Source organism: Oryza brachyantha, chromosome 12 (genome assembly GCF_000231095.2).
Source record: "Oryza brachyantha chromosome 12, ObraRS2, whole genome shotgun sequence".
Classification (NCBI taxonomy): Eukaryota; Viridiplantae; Streptophyta; class Magnoliopsida; order Poales; family Poaceae; genus Oryza; species Oryza brachyantha.
Genome location: NC_023174.2, coordinates 12,809,461 through 12,824,876, shown reverse-complemented (window position 1 = coordinate 12,824,876; position 15,416 = coordinate 12,809,461). Strand labels below are relative to the sequence as shown.

At 37.5% G+C, this 15,416-nt stretch overlaps 4 protein-coding genes across 4 annotated transcripts; all 4 read right to left on the bottom strand.

Moving 5' to 3' along the window:
- LOC102716750 (ribosomal protein S10, mitochondrial) lies at positions 1-327 on the bottom strand. Its single transcript, XM_006664534.1, has one exon. It carries the CDS (start codon positions 325-327, stop codon positions 1-3), a length of 327 nt encoding a protein of 108 aa, XP_006664597.1.
- A 2,969-nt stretch (positions 328-3,296) lies between these two features.
- LOC102716469 (F-box/LRR-repeat protein 14) lies at positions 3,297-5,377 on the bottom strand. The gene is given in 3 exon segments (XM_040529846.1): positions 3,297-4,881; positions 4,884-5,006; positions 5,324-5,377. Coding segments are annotated over 3 exon segments (1,557 nt in total). The 5' UTR covers positions 5,337-5,377; the 3' UTR covers positions 3,297-3,460.
- A 1,456-nt stretch (positions 5,378-6,833) lies between these two features.
- LOC107305435 lies at positions 6,834-7,780 on the bottom strand. Its single transcript, XM_015843121.2, has 3 exons — positions 7,637-7,780; positions 7,354-7,458; positions 6,834-7,062 (listed from the first exon to the last, which is right to left on the bottom strand). The coding sequence occupies exons 1-3, from the start codon at positions 7,715-7,717 to the stop codon at positions 7,015-7,017; spliced, it is 234 nt and encodes a 77-aa protein (XP_015698607.1). The 5' UTR covers positions 7,718-7,780; the 3' UTR covers positions 6,834-7,014.
- A 2,402-nt stretch (positions 7,781-10,182) lies between these two features.
- Positions 10,183-11,144, bottom strand: LOC107305428. Its single transcript, XM_015843112.2, has 3 exons — positions 10,992-11,144; positions 10,749-10,853; positions 10,183-10,431 (listed from the first exon to the last, which is right to left on the bottom strand). Exons 1-3 carry the CDS (start codon positions 11,070-11,072, stop codon positions 10,384-10,386), a joined length of 234 nt encoding a protein of 77 aa, XP_015698598.1. The 5' UTR covers positions 11,073-11,144; the 3' UTR covers positions 10,183-10,383.
- Positions 11,145-15,416: the final 4,272 nt, after the last annotated feature.

The window sequence follows — 15,416 nt, the reverse complement described above, 5'->3', positions numbered from 1 at the left end:
TTACAAAGCAGCTTGGAGCTTCTTCCTGTCCAAACGAGTCTTGAAACTGACTTGGATTTCATACTGAACACCAAGCAGGCGCAGGCGCTTCAGCCAGAACAGCTTCTTCTGCAGCTCGTGCGTTTCCGATTTCTGTACCAGCAATTGTTTCTTGACATGCATCGAGAATTGCTCCCTAGACTTCTTGTCAATATGAGGCGATCGTAGCACGGTATACAAGGATCGTGATTCTGGCAATCCAATCTTCTGTGCATATGGAATAACCCCTTCAATTTTGTTAGCTTGGCTCGTAAAAGATTTCATTATTATGTGTATCTTGGCAGCCATGACTCCACAGCTGAGCAACTGTTGTCACTGGTTGCAAATACCCTGACACCGGAGAATGTAGAAGTTAGCTTTTTCATCAACATGGAGCAAAATAGGGTTTTAGACAGCAACGAAAACAAAATAAAAAAAATTTACTTAGCACTGAAAACTCTGAAGAAATCTAGACAGTTGCCATAACTATGTAATGTTCACATGAAAGATAAATTTATGATGTTCTGGGAAACATATGGATCTAAAATATGATAGAAGAGAAGTGGGAAAGCAGACAAAGATATGCACTTATAACAAAAGGCTCAAGACCGGGCTTTTATAGCAATATATTTGTGCAATGTGATGCCCAGTCACACAACCTTCGATTGCTTTCCTGGACATGACTCCCACATCGCTATCTAGTATTATATGTTTCCAGAAAGTTTGATGAGTATTTGACACCCATCACATTTTTGTTTTGCGAAAACTGAGAAAGGCAATATGAACAGCAGGGTTGAAAAAATAATTTCAAATCCATGTATGCATGTAAAGTAGTAGATGATGCAGTCAATAGTGTGCATCTCTCAGCTGATCTAGAGGCAATCACTAATAATCTAGGGTAACACACTCCTCTTCAAAGCCTGCCACTGCCATGGTCCAGGACCCCAGCCTCCTGTCTCGCTGGGCTACAAACCCTGTCACTTTAGCCCCAAGGAATAGTAATAACAGAGAAAATCTTCTGAGACATAAAATTTTGTTGTTGTGATTAGTTTAAGAATTGAATAAATACTAATACCATGGCCTAATCATTAAATCTTTTATATGGTTAACATAGTCATTGTTAAGTCCACAACCATAAATCCCCAAAATGCACGTATATACCAATTCATATACAGGTTGAGCCCAACATAAATTTTATCAAAATGACTGGTTCAGTAAGTCAAGAGAAAATTGAGATACATTCCTGAAGAACCGAGATTTAGTTAGGAACTATCAAGCAAAGGTTAACATACACCCAACAGTACGGAGGAACTATTCAATTTTTTTTTCTGTTGAGTAAGCAAGCAAAGCCCATCTGAACCTTATAACCTTATATTTGTTTCGCAAATAAGAAATTGTTGCATAGCACATCAACTTTAGAACAGTGGTGATTAAGAGCAAATCAGTAAGCAGCGAGTTTTTGCCACAGAAGACAGGCAGCTTCTGAGGCGAAATCATTAGCCTTGGATCTTCATTATTAGGGCTAAATTCATTCCAATAAACCTGAAACTTTGATACCAACCACCATAAGAATGAATTAGCCCATAGAGTAAAAGAACTCCTATCACACAAAGATGCCAGCAAGCTAGTTGTAAATACACAACACAGATTCTCCAGCAAGTGCTTAAACGCTCCCAAGATTTGAAGAATCGGGTAGCAATTGCTAACAAAAAACGCCCATGATTACTCCTAGCTCCAAAATGTTCACCAAAGAGCTGAAGAACACACTAACGATTCTCTGAAACCCCAGAATCCCCTCCTTTTCTTTCTTTTCCTCATTTCAATCAAACCAAAAGCAGATGAGGCTGCTTGGGGACTCCAACACGTCAAGAAGCAGGCGGCGGCGAGAGCAGCGCGAGCGGGTTTTTTCAGTAGGAAAAGAGAAGGGACCAGTGCCTTACCGAGCTCAGAAGCCTGGAGCCTTGGACGGCGGAGTTTGGCGCGGCGGCGACGGCGGCGCGCGCGGCGAATGGTGGCTGGGCGGGACCGTGGCGGCGGCGCTGGAGATGCCAAGGGAAGGGGGAGGTCGCAGTGGTGGAGTTGGGCTGGGCTGGGCTTCGTGTATTGGGCTTCTGGGCTTCGTGTATTGGGCTGCTGGGCTTACAATCAATTTTGGATTCTGCCACGATTTTGGATTTTAGTATACACACTTTTGAAGCATCTAGTTTTGCGTACGCTTACTAATAGCATCCCAACAGCTCGTCTAAATTTGGTCATCTATATCTTTATTTGGATGATCATCTAAACTAGTTTCATCCCTTATATCTATCTGTACCCTACTAGATCATCCATATATGACATCTTCTATATCTCTTTGGAGGACGGAGAGATCATCTAAATATGAAAGTTCTCCCTTAATATGGATGACATCTAAAAATAGATAGGATAGCCGTTCTGTTGGAGCTTAATTTGCAGTCTTCATTCTCTATTTTCAAGATGAAGGATGTGATAGATGAGCTGTTGAGGATGCTCTAAGCTTCCAGATGTGCGTTCTGTGAAAAAGGAATAAAGGATTATCCTTATATGATTTTGTTAAGATAGTTTTATAATTTTTAGCAGTAGTTAATTTATTCGTTTGTACTCTTAAATAACTATCACAGTAATTGGATTATCCACCGGTCTAAATTTTTCAGCTATGGTTTTTCAAAAAAAAAAAATTTCAGCTATCTTAAACGGAGCCACAAGCGTATAATCCATGTAGTAAGCTGACCAATTCAAATTAAAGGCATTTAAAAATAAATCTGAATGAAGGAAATTTCTCAATGTTTTTTTAAAAAATATCATGAGTGATTGCTTTGTTTCTATCATTTTTTTCAGTTTTTTTAAATATCATAAGTGTATTACAGTAGCAGCAATCTTGGATGCATATAAGCTTAAGTAATACATAATCTCCTGTGTCATTTGCGAGAAACAATGCCAATTAAAGCATTCTAAAGAAATAATCAGAAGTCAACAAGGGAAGCCTAAAAAAAGGTGGCTATCTTTGGAAGGCTAAACAACTGATACATTCATTTCATATGGTAAGACTTTATAGTTTTGTCTAAATTTATTAATTGATAAATGTATATAATTTATATATATGCCTAGATTTATTAGCATCTATATAAATTTAGGCAATACTAGAAAGTCTTATATTGTGAAATGGTATAAAGGTTTGCTTGAATGAAGAACTGAGTTGGCTAGATTTGGAAAGAACAATGGAGATGAAAGCAACAAGAAATATATCATGAGCCACAGTGTACCATACTGGTGACCATTACCATGGTTTTAACATACCAGATGCCTCACCATTACAAGCACGAACAGCATTAATATGAGAACCAAAAGATGGTCCAGGAAAATGAGAACTCAAAACAACAGCCATGAACAATTTCTACTAAGCAACTACTTAACTATACTTACTTCATAAGGGGGAGTCCCAAACCCAACTGAAGATTTTGGGGACCAAATCCAGCCCAGATTTCACGCTCGATCTATCTAGCTCACCATAACCTGGGTAGTGTTGATCACAGTGAACAGATTTGGCAGCCCCTAGCACAACTTTCTGAGAGACCCGGCTACAGCCTTCAATGATCAGAGAATTCAACTTTCGTGAAGAAACGATCTCACTGACACCAGCATCAGAAAAACCGTCACACTGCCGCAGTGTGAGGTTAACCAGCGATGGACTATATGCATGCAAGCGGATCCCAGCATCAGTTATCGCTTTGCAATCCATAAGCTCAAGTGACTCCAGGAAACGCGCAGATAAGATGGCCTTCATCCCTTCGTCATCAAAGATATTAGCGCCGCATAGCACGAGATCGCGAATCGGGCAAGACTGAAAAAGCATCACAAGGCCCTCTTGACTGAAGCCTATTTCTGGATAGGAAGGCTCACAAGAAAACATTGTGAGCTCAACAGCTTGAAGCATACGGCACCCAAGAGCTAGAGCCTTGAGGCTATCATCAGTCAGTGGTGTCCTGAAAACCCTACCTTCAGGTTCTTCACAGAACATAGGCTCAAGCTGAAGTGAGATGCTTTTGAGGTTTTTGCAGTTCTGGGCGAGTGTAACTATGTCACTGTCGGTTAGTCCAAGAACAAACTGAAGACAGAGTTTCTCCAATGATTTGCATTTTCCCAGGACAGAACAAAGTCCAATTTCATCAACGGTTATAATCCGTCCCAAACACAATTCCTTCAAATTCTCACTGCAGAAATCATATCTATAACGGCAATTCGGTATGTACGAGGGATCTTGAGGATTAAACATGTTGAAAATAAATAGATTCCTGTGCACGAACGCAAACCTCTGGAGCTTCAACCATCCTGGACCAAACAATAGGAGACTGAACTGGCTGATTCCATCACAATCCTTTACCACGAGCTCTTCCAATGATCCATCACTGCCAAGTTACTTCAGCCAGTCAGATTCTCCACTGATTTTATTGCAATTGATGAGGTGGAGACCAGATAGATTCTTGCAACCAACAGCCACAGCGAGAAGCCCCCTCGATGTTATTCTTGTTGCAGAGTTTAGCCTCAGGGTCATCAATTTCATGCAAGAAGCTACATAACCAATACCAGTGTCATCAATGTATGAGCAGAAGCTTAAGGTGAGATCACTCAGTGAAGGGCAGTATGATGCAAGCATATGAAGAGCATGGTTGTCCAACTGGTTCCCTTGTCCTTGTGTCCAACTGGAGTAATCGATATCTACCTTCAACAAGTTGGGAAATCGAGAACACAGTGATACTATGGCATCTGTTGCTGGACGAGGGCTACAGCCTATGCGGATCGAACACCTGTACTCTGCTTCAATTCTGTAGAGACGCTTTGACACAGGGAAAGAGAGCTCAGATCACTTGTGTTGCTAATCCTCTTGATGATCTCTCCAATAAGTGCATCCGGAAGGTCCTCCATTGTGAAATGCAGACGAACAAGCTGCGCAATCACCAGGTAGCCGGGTGCTGGGGTGAAACTAATAAGATCAGCATGATACAATGTGAGGGTGATAAAATTACAGTAGTAAAATCATCAAGACATGATAAAGCTGGCATGCTATTTATTTTTCCACAGTTATCTGGGGAAATAAAAATTAACCTATAAGAAACAAAATAAAACTAGACTACAGTCTACATGTCTGCAATTGATAAGTCAATACGAGAATATAAGATAGTAGTCCGGTGTCTGAAATTACTGAACTGGCATATTTGTTAGAATCAAACACCACAGTACCCAAGTAATCACACTGAAACAACTAAGCATAAAACGACTGAAGTCCCACCACTGATTCCCATGCAAGTTGCATCAACATGCTCAGATAATTTGAGGAGCCGTTTACTACATCGACAAGTGAACCAGTCCACCACCTAGTTTCTACCACTTGGTCAGCAATGGGGGAGACCCCTCCCTAATTTCAAAAAGACAAAATCACTCAGTCAACAATTTTCAATTGCTGATCAAGATAATTTGAGGAACCAAGGAAAGAAATAACCGAATTGCAGTAGCACCTATACTTCAATTGTTGATCCAGTTAACACAGTAGCAATACAATACAAGCGAGCATTACAGCACCCACTGAAAACTAATCACACACACACGTACGAGTGAGGACGCACTAATATGGGGTTGTGTTCTTCCAGAAGATAAAAGAGAAATATTTTTTGATTTTTTTTATAATTATTTTGTTGAAATTCGATTTTTTATAATTATTTAACAGTATAAACGACGATATAAATTTTGTATAAAATTGTACCATTTAACGCGAGAAATAATCTGACCCAGAAGAACAGAGCATAGGTTTCCAACATTAGTGCAAAAAAAAAAAAAGAAACGCAAGAAATCAAGAACCGAGTCCACCTCCCTCCAGGTCCAGGTCACCCGCCGTCGATCATCACATCCACAACGAGCAAAATGCACGTCTACGAAAAAAACAAAGATTCCTCCTCGAACCAAGAGGAGGAAATTTCTCAGCTGTAAACTGCTGATCAGAGGAGGGGGCATCAGGTTGGGTGGGGCTTCTACCTTTGATCGAGGCGGGGGAGCAGTACAGATACGACGGAGAGAGGCGAGACCAGCCTCCTCCTCCTCCTCCCTCGCCGCCGCCGCCGCTCCTCGCCGCGAGCAATCGAGCGGAGGAAGCCGAACGAAATGCGTTGCTTTGCAACCTGCCTTGTGAAGAGAGTGTTGGGCTGGGCCGGCTATGTTGATTTGGGCCACTACTGGGCCTCAATTCAGATTTTCTTTTTCTTTTTTTTCCCTTTTTTAGAGAAGGTACGATAGTATAGCAGGCTATAAGCTAGCTATAAATATATTTTAAATAGATAAGAGAGAAGAGAGAAAAAGAATGGGCTACTAATTTGTAGCCAGCTGCAGCACGAACTCCAATACACAATGCGTGTATGATATGTGGGACATGGTGATATATGTTTTGTAGGTAACTATTGTATGAGTTGGCTATTAAATTGGCTATAAATGAATTAGAGCTAGTAGCTGGGTATACTATTGAACTTCCTCATATGAGCATGCTCTCTCTCTGCTCTTTTTTCTATGTCACCGTTGACCAATGCAAATTGAACTTTGACCATGAATGTATTGTTTAAAACTATCATGTAAAACTGGAGTATAAATTGTCGAATGGAATTTGTATAGTTATACTAACGTGCAACATACTTTTGGAAAGATAATATAGTATACTTATAAATAGTCACAAATTTGTTGATAAATAAGCGTGGTCAAGGTGTGCGCGTGTGCATTCATAACGAGTTTGTACGTGTATTCTGAGATATAAAATATACACACAAAACGCCCATGATTTTATTCATTCAAACACACATTGTGTGATTACAAACACGCTGTTAAGCGGTTTTATTTGGGTGTATATTACGATACATAGAGTTTCAGTTGATTGATTGATTCATTCATTCATTCATTCATCTTTGAAGCTCATGTTGGTCTCCTCTTGCCCCCGCCGGCTTAAAAGGTTGCGTTTCCTCTTATTCCAGTAAGAGAATAAGTTGGCATCTGAATGCAACAAGCATCAGCAGTAGAATTTTGTTAATAGCATCAATTAGATTTTGTTTTTAGAAAAAAATATTACCTTCATTTTACAATTAAAGATATTTTAGATACACTTAGATTTATACCGATACTACTAAATTTAGTAACACATATAAAATATATCCATTGATCATGGACGAAAGTAGGCAGACCCAAAATATTTTTTTATTATGTGATTAGAAGGGAGCAGTAATAATTAACTTGCAGAAAATTACTGGGCTAAGTAAAGTATATTTATGGACCTTTCTTCTTTACCTGCGGCGGCGGCGGTGCATTGACAGAGTTGCCACTGAGAAAGGAGGTTCCATTGAAGCATGAGCCACTCACTGGGACACTCGTGCTGTTGCCAATGTTGTGGTTCTAAGATCACAATTAACAGGTAAAATTAAGCATGATCCATCAATTAATATCATGGATTAATCATTTATAGTTACTGCAAAATATGTGTGCCAAACTAATATATATATATATATATATATATATATATATATAATATTTGCAACAAGGTTTTTTTAAATTTGTTTAATTGCTTAATTACCTGCATATTGTTCATGATGTCCTTCTGCTCCTTACCTTGCACCACAGGGCTGATCATGACACTGCTCCCGTTGTAAGACATGATTAATAATCTGTCAAAGTGTTCTTTCTCCTTCTTCTTAATTTTTTGTCTAATCTGTGGTGTTAATTGGCTCTCTGAGTTTACGGTGGTAACATTGGCCGTGCTTTTATAGTGTCAAAACGGCATCTAGCTATCAAACAAAGTGGTGTAGAGAATTTATTCTGGATAACATTATATGGCCTTATTTTCTTTGTGGGAGAGAATATGTTGAAACAATTCCCCTCGACAAACAGTAGATATGATGTTTCAGCGCTTACGAGAATTTAACCTTTCTTAATTTCGTTGGTGGCCTAGTCTTCACCAGCTCAAAAGCTGAAGTAAACTACAGGCTGTTGTAACTTGTGCTGTATTCGCATTCAAACCCCTCTCTCTCTCTCTCTTTAATGAAAAAGGCCTAAAAAAAGAGAATATGTTGAAACCTGCAGATATATGCCTACAGTGGATCGATGTATGCTACTCTCCATATTCTTTTTTATTCGATGTTATTGATTTTTTTATGTATTTGATCATTTGTCTTATTAACAAAATTATATAATTATTAATTGTTTTATTATGGTTTGGTTTATTACTAAAAGAGCATTAAGAGTGACATATAGATCTAAAAGTTAATGGTGTCAAATAAAAAAACAGATGAAGTATATTTTAATAGTACATGTCGAAGTTACGTATGTCTCATGTAATAATCGCGTAGGATTTATACGAGATAACAAGCTTACCTTTTATCTGCATTGATAGTGCTGCAGAGAATCCTCACTGATGAAGGAGATATTAGGTTTAATATAGTTTTGTGGGTATATGCAATATGTAAATTAGAGCAACCCTTAATCTGGCCTTGAATGCGTAGCAAAGCTTCTGCATATCGCTTCCATTGTTTCACCCGAAACAATAATTGCTTGGATTTAAAAGCCAATGCTAATAATTAAACCATGCCAGAAATACCAGAAAATCAAGAAAAGAATGCCAAAAGAAAAAAGAAAAATGAAAGGAAACACTCCAAATATACCACACTAAGGTAGTGTTTTTCATGATAGTTCCAAGGGTATAAACGATTAAATTAACCTATAAAAAGTGAAAATTATATATTAGGAATGTCAGTCAGGAGTTTTCATATAGAAATTGTTTACCTAAAATATGCTGTTTAGAAGTTTGAAAAACATACCGATAAAATTTCATATTCGATCATCGGTAAAGAACACAAACTCAGTTTGATATTTCCACATATTAGATAAGATGATTTGTTGCCGATTGCCCTCTCCTATTTCAACTTGGATTAATTTGGCTCCCTTTTTAACGCATGCTATATAATTTGGTGTCTCTTTTGACGACGTGGTCTTAAAGTCCGACTTTTATCTTTTGGCTTTTGTTTATGTTTATAAGTTAAATTTTAAATTTTTAACCTTAAATTTAAAGTTGATTTTGAGGTTTTTTCGTTGTAGTTTATTTTTTTAGTTTTGACTTTTAGATCGTTATGAGCACGTATATAAAGTTTTATTTTTAATTATTTTTAATTTGTAAATATATTATTTGACTTTTTCCACTGACAAGCCAAAAGATGATCGTTTCATCAACTTCGCTGGGAGTGTGAGATCTAATTAATTCGTGCTCCTAGGTAAGCTCTTCTAGAGAAATTACTAGCCCTTGACAAATAAAGAAAGGCAAGATTCGTAAAGTGTGAAGCCTGTGATAAATAAAGAAAATTCTAGTTTCATAGAATGTGAATAGAGATATATAGCTAATGTATGTATCGACTGTAGAGCTTGTTTTAATTAATTCAAACACGTTTTAGAGTAAAGCAGTCATATCTTTTATTGCCCTTGCCCTGATAGGCAGCAGCCATTCTCTATTTCCTCCCCATGTACATAGAAGTGGCCATAGATGGTTTTTAGTCTGCTATTGTTTACTCTAGTGTCATCAGGTAATTTGTCTCGCAACCAAATCTTTTCGTATCTGTTTATACTTATAAGCCAAAGTTTGAATTTTTAGCCTTAAATTTAGCGATGATTTGAAGTTATTTTATCATAATTTATTTTTTAGCATTTGCTTTTAGATCACTAAAAACGTTTATATAATTTTTTTATGTTCTAATTAATATTCGTCACTCTGTTCATTTTGATTCACATTAACTCCGTATCTGTATTCAATAATATTTGATTCTGTTTTCATATCCGAGTTTCTGATTCAAAAAATGAAAACGAATATGATAGAGCTAGTTTTTGACTATATTCCATCCGTTTTCATCCCTAATCACAAGTATATATTAGCATACGTGTTGAAGTTAGTTAGGACCTGTTTAATAATCACGTAGGGTGTACATAGAGCTATAGCTAACCTTTGTTTGTGAGGAAGATAGATGGATCTGTTGCAGCAGACTCATATATCAGTCGTTACCATTGGATAGGCATAATACAGTAGAAAACACCCACGTAAGCTATGGGTGACAGATTCATCGCTACCATTATTAAAGATTTTTAAAGGAGTATAAGATATAATGAGACATCCACTCATCCATATACATTAATTAATTAATTAACAGGCCTTTTGAGCTTGGTATCAGCTCAGCCCATAATCTTTCTTATTGAATCACATGCATATATGATTATTACAAACACGCTACTAAGCGGTTTTCATAGGTTGTGGCCTCATAGAGTTCATCCATTCCTTCAAGCTTAGAAGGTCGCGTTTCCACCGATGCCAGTAATAGAGTAACTTGGAACCTGAATGAAATAACACTTAATTATATAGTACTCCATCCGTCTCAAATTTTACAAAGTTAGTTTATAGAAAAAATACAGTAACATTTTTCAACACAAAAAATATACTATAAAAATATATTTGATGATGGAATAAATAAAACTAATTTAATGTTGTAGATGTTAGTGTTTCTTTCTAACGTACAGGTACATGTAATATAAAACGGAGAGAGCAGTAAATTTGATCAAAATAAGAAAAAAAACAGCAGAAAGTTATGGAAAATTATTGGCCCTAAATGATCGAACTTAATTAATTGCTCAAATAGTAGTATTTCTTTTACCTCCCGAGCCGGTGGTGCATTAACAGAGTTGCCACTGAGGAAGCCGGTGCCATTGAAGCATGAGCCAGACACAGGGACACTTGTGCTGTTGCCAATGTTTTTGTTCTAACAACAAAATTAAGAAGAAGAAGAAAAATCCATGCTCCATTAATTAATTAATCAATCTCCTAGGTTAGTTCAATTGCTGCAAATACATTTACCAGGTCAAATTAGTTAATTGATTGGTTGATTGATTAAACTTACCTGCATGCCGTTCATGACGCCCTGCTGGAACTTGCCCTGCACCACAGGGCTGATCATCACACTGCTGCCATTGTGAGACATGGTTAATTATGTGTGTTTTGCTTTGTTTCTGCCTGAATGTTAGTTGCTAATTACTCAGGTGGCACTCGTGGCTCTTTGTTGAGTTCATGGTGGTAATGTTTGGCTGTGCTTTTATAGTGCGGAGAACTCAGTATATCACAACTGTGGTCTAGAGAGAATATGTCCTGGATAGAAGATGTCATGACTTTATTTTCTTTATATATGCTCTTAGTGAATGATCGATGTGATTGTGTGCTAATTTGTTACTAGGATCAACTTGCTGTAGACTTATAGTCTCGATGGGTCTTGTTTAATGTACTCCCTCCATGTGTGTTTTATATGATGTCGTTGACTTTTGGATCTACGTTTGATTATAAGTTATATTTAAAGTAATAATAAACTAAATTATAACAAAATAATTAATAATTATATTGTTTTTTAATAAGACGAATGGTTAAATATAAATATAAAAATCAATGGTGTCATATAAAAAGATATGAAGGGAGTATTAACATATGCGCTAGATAATAACTTAACTTAGTCTATAAGAGAGCATAGGGTTGTTTTTAATAACTAGCTAAATACCAATGCATTGCAAGAGCAGTCTAGTGCCCTCCATATGTCAGCTGATAGTGGAAGTAGGTGATGGCAAATTTACTAACTACATGGTGGTGAGTGATGCCAGGTTCACAATTTCATCATTACCATTAGAGTCTTTTTAAAGGAGTAAAGATAGACAATCCTCCTGATGATGCTTTACCAAAATTACACCCAATTATTACATAACTCTTGGCTAACTAAAGCAAAAAAAAAACAAATATAAAAGCAAGTGTGACAAGAAAACTAATAAAAGGTCCACCAGATAAGCAATCCGATCAGTAAATACTGAACCAAAAGTTGACGAAGATCAGCAATTCATTGTTAGGGCATATACTACGGGCGTCTTTTTGCCATCTCGGTGGTCGACATTTTGCAAAAAGAACCCCGCCTACGCCCAGAGACGGCCGCCCCGTCGTCTCGCGAGGCGACGACCCTCTCCCGTGCTCCGAGGCTGAAAAGACGAACGCAACAGCGATGTATGGCCTCGTCTTTCCCAGGCGACGGTGCGCTCGGATCCCGCGCGGGGCGCGTTTGCGCGCAGCAGATTCCGCTGCGCTCGGAAGATTTCCGCGCCAAATCCACCTCCGTCCGGCAATATCCAAGCTCTCTGTCCCTGCTTCATTTTCCCCCAATCTCGCACTCTCCTCGCCGGATACCGCGCGTTCTCCTCGCTGGATACCGCGCACTCTCCTCGCCGGATTTAGGTGCGCCGGGATGTCAACGGCGTCCGGACTTAGGAAGAAGAAAGGATCTGCGGCGGCGGCGACCCGCTCTCTCGGACGCGGTGGCGGAAAGGGGTGGACGCTATGCGGTGGATGGTCATGGCGGCAGAGCAGCACCTGCTCTCGACAACGGTGTGGCGGCGGGAGGCAAGAACCTGGATGTGCCGGTTGGTGGAGGGAGGAGCTCCAGCATAGCAACTGTGGTAAGTAATCAGCAAACTTGTGATGAGTGATTTAGATTCCTGAACATTTAACTTGCTGATTCCTGAACGTGGTAAGTAATCAGCAAACGTGGTAAGCTTCATTGTTGTTCTGCATACATGTACCTTGATGATTCCTGAACATTTCAACCACTGTGATGAGTTATTTAGATTTTCTACCTGCAGCACATGTAACTTTTTTCTGATACATGTAACCTGATGATCCTTTTATGATTTTCATTTCTGTTCGTATACATATAATATATTTTCAGGCTTATATTTGTGTCAGCCCTTTTATGTCAGTTTTTTCCCTGATATATATAACTTGCTTACCCCTTTGATATAAAATTTTGATACATGTAACCTGCATACAATTTTATGCTACAAGATATTCTACCTGTATACATATAAATTGCTGATCACTTTTATGTCAGTTTTTTTTTTTTTGTGAACCTATTGCTTTGTTGGTTAAACTTACTAGATATTTTAGAATATAAATGTTTATCTTAAGGTTTTGGAACCTTGTTGCTTGGTGAGATAAATTCATATTAATGTTTCTTACTTTAATATCACTGTCGTTTTGCCATCACATAATTTATTAGTTTAGCTTGAACTGTCCTGAAGCTAAAAATTACCCTTTGAAAATAACCACATAATTTCTCTTTGAACTGTCCCGGATCTTTATTTCTGTAGTATGTTCATTATTTTATTCTTGTGTCATACTGAAGAAATCCACGGTACATGGGTGGCTGATGCTAGGCATGTATTGTTCAGGTTGGATTCAAGTACTAAATGACAGTAAGTTTTGCTGATTTTTCCCCTGAATCTGCAACATACAGGGACCTAATTGATGGCCATATGACGAATAGAAACCTGGAGCTATGGACTCATTTCGATACTTAGAACGTGGTGATACCAGTTGCTGATGAGAAAAATCCTATTGGTCCTGCTAGGAGGCCTGCAAATGCAATGCTGCTAATGAGAAAAATCCTATTGGTTTCTAAAAATTACTGTAATCATGTATTTTATTCATGCTTGATAGTATTATATCAAATATATAGCCACATAATGGTATACACAAATGCATTTGCAGTTGATCAAAGTTACATACAAAGTATTAAACAGCTTACGAACAAACTCTCTATCTGTGGGTTATATAAGTTGTCTTTAATCTGTCTGAATGATAACTTCTAGGTTCTTAGAGATGCACCCCTATCTATGGGTTATACATGCCCTTACCAAAACTACGTGATGCAACGTAAATGGATTCATTATTAGTTGTGCCGGAAACCTGAGCCATATGTTGCTCTAAAAAAAAATACGTACCTATAAGATTTATGGAGTTTTATCAAAAACCAAAACATAATATTATTTAATTTGTCCCATGGATTATTCTCATGCTTCTCGAGCTTCTAAATGATGCGCCTTAATTTGACCATAACTTCATGCTTCTCGAGCTTCTAAATGATGCGCCTTAATTTGACCATAACTTTTTATATATGGTGATATCTTACGAAACTGTTTGTTGAATCAATTTTTTCACATTTATAATTGTTATTTCATTTGTTTGTATCCTCTATTAGTTATAGAAAAATAATCTAGCTATTTAGTCACTTAGCTATTCAGGACGAAATAGTAATCACTGCAGTAATAGGTGATTCTTTATGCAATCGTTGAATGGAATCTACGCATTAAGAGCGGCTGTAATGAAATAGAATTTGAACCAAATTCTGTCGTCAAATCAGATTTTAGATGCAACGCGGCTCTGAAAGAATATGGACTGGTTGGCAACGTGAAATTGTTCCGTATCAAAAACTATTCATCTCTGACTTAACCATAACCATGGTGTAGCAGCAAAAGCATTTGACATCTTATTTTCCAAAATAATCATTCATAATAGTTATTCACAAAAAATAAAACTTTACCAAATAAATATTGTTGCGCCGCAGACAGCCACGAGCATATACATTTTAGTCTTCCAAAATATACCTTGAAATTTCGTGAATGTCCGTTTTTGGAAACAAGTTGCTTTCATTTTTTTTCTTTCAAAAAAAATAATAAATGTGAGTCTGTTCACAAACATATATATAAATATATAAACAAATGTCATTGCCAGTGGAAATACTCCCTCCTTCGCTAAATGTTCGACGCTGTTGACTTTTTTTATAAACGTTTGACTATTCGTTTTGCTCAAAAAATTTACATAATTATTAATTATTTTTATATCATTTTATTTATTGTTAAATATACTTTTATGCATATATATAGCTTTATATATTTAATTAAAAAATTGAATAAAACGAATAGTCAGACGTTTATGAAAAAGTCAACGGCGTCAAATATTTAAGGATGGAGGTAGTAATATGTAATGGTTGCAGTTGCCTCATAGGTCACTTTCTCTGCCTTCATTACTCATACCTATCAAACTGATCAATGTTCTTTTCATGAGAATCTAATAAGAGGGAATTGCTTGGCCAGAGGCAGTTTCTGGTAAAGGTTGGCATTGCTTCCAAGAGTATCACATCTAGCAGAAACAGAAACAACTGAAGCAGACATCAGAATCACTGAATCTATAAAATTGCCTTCATGCAATGAACCTGTGGCTACAAATTGCGCTAGTGGTGCTCATATATCGGTGGCATTTGTTCTTTTCGTTAATTTGCACAACCAAATGTCCAGATCCAATTAATCAAGAACAACTTGTCATTATGCTTTCATTCCTAATTAACGATGATTTCTTTTCACATTTGGTTGTATTTGAGAATTGACACCCCCACACTTTAACTCCAAACACTTTTATGTTCGGTGTTAAAATTTTGGCTATCTATGATGTCTTACCCCTA

Excerpts from the sequence above, each read along its gene's own strand:
- LOC102716750 (XM_006664534.1), bottom strand. The coding sequence starts at position 327 with ATGGCTGCCAAGATACACATAATAATGAAATCTTTTACGAGCCAAGCT.
- LOC107305435 (XM_015843121.2), bottom strand. The coding sequence starts at position 7,717 with ATGTCTTACAACGGGAGCAGTGTCATGATCAGCCCTGTGGTGCAAGGT. Across the intron at positions 7,459-7,636 it reads ACATCATGAACAATATGCAG|AACCACAACATTGGCAACAG; the intron begins GTAATTAAGCAA and ends TTGTGATCTTAG. Across the intron at positions 7,063-7,353 it reads ATGCACCGCCGCCGCCGCAG|ATGCCAACTTATTCTCTTAC; the intron begins GTAAAGAAGAAA and ends TGTTGCATTCAG.
- LOC107305428 (XM_015843112.2), bottom strand. The coding sequence starts at position 11,072 with ATGTCTCACAATGGCAGCAGTGTGATGATCAGCCCTGTGGTGCAGGGC. Across the intron at positions 10,854-10,991 it reads GCGTCATGAACGGCATGCAG|AACAAAAACATTGGCAACAG; the intron begins GTAAGTTTAATC and ends TTTTGTTGTTAG. Across the intron at positions 10,432-10,748 it reads ATGCACCACCGGCTCGGGAG|GTTCCAAGTTACTCTATTAC; the intron begins GTAAAAGAAATA and ends TATTTCATTCAG.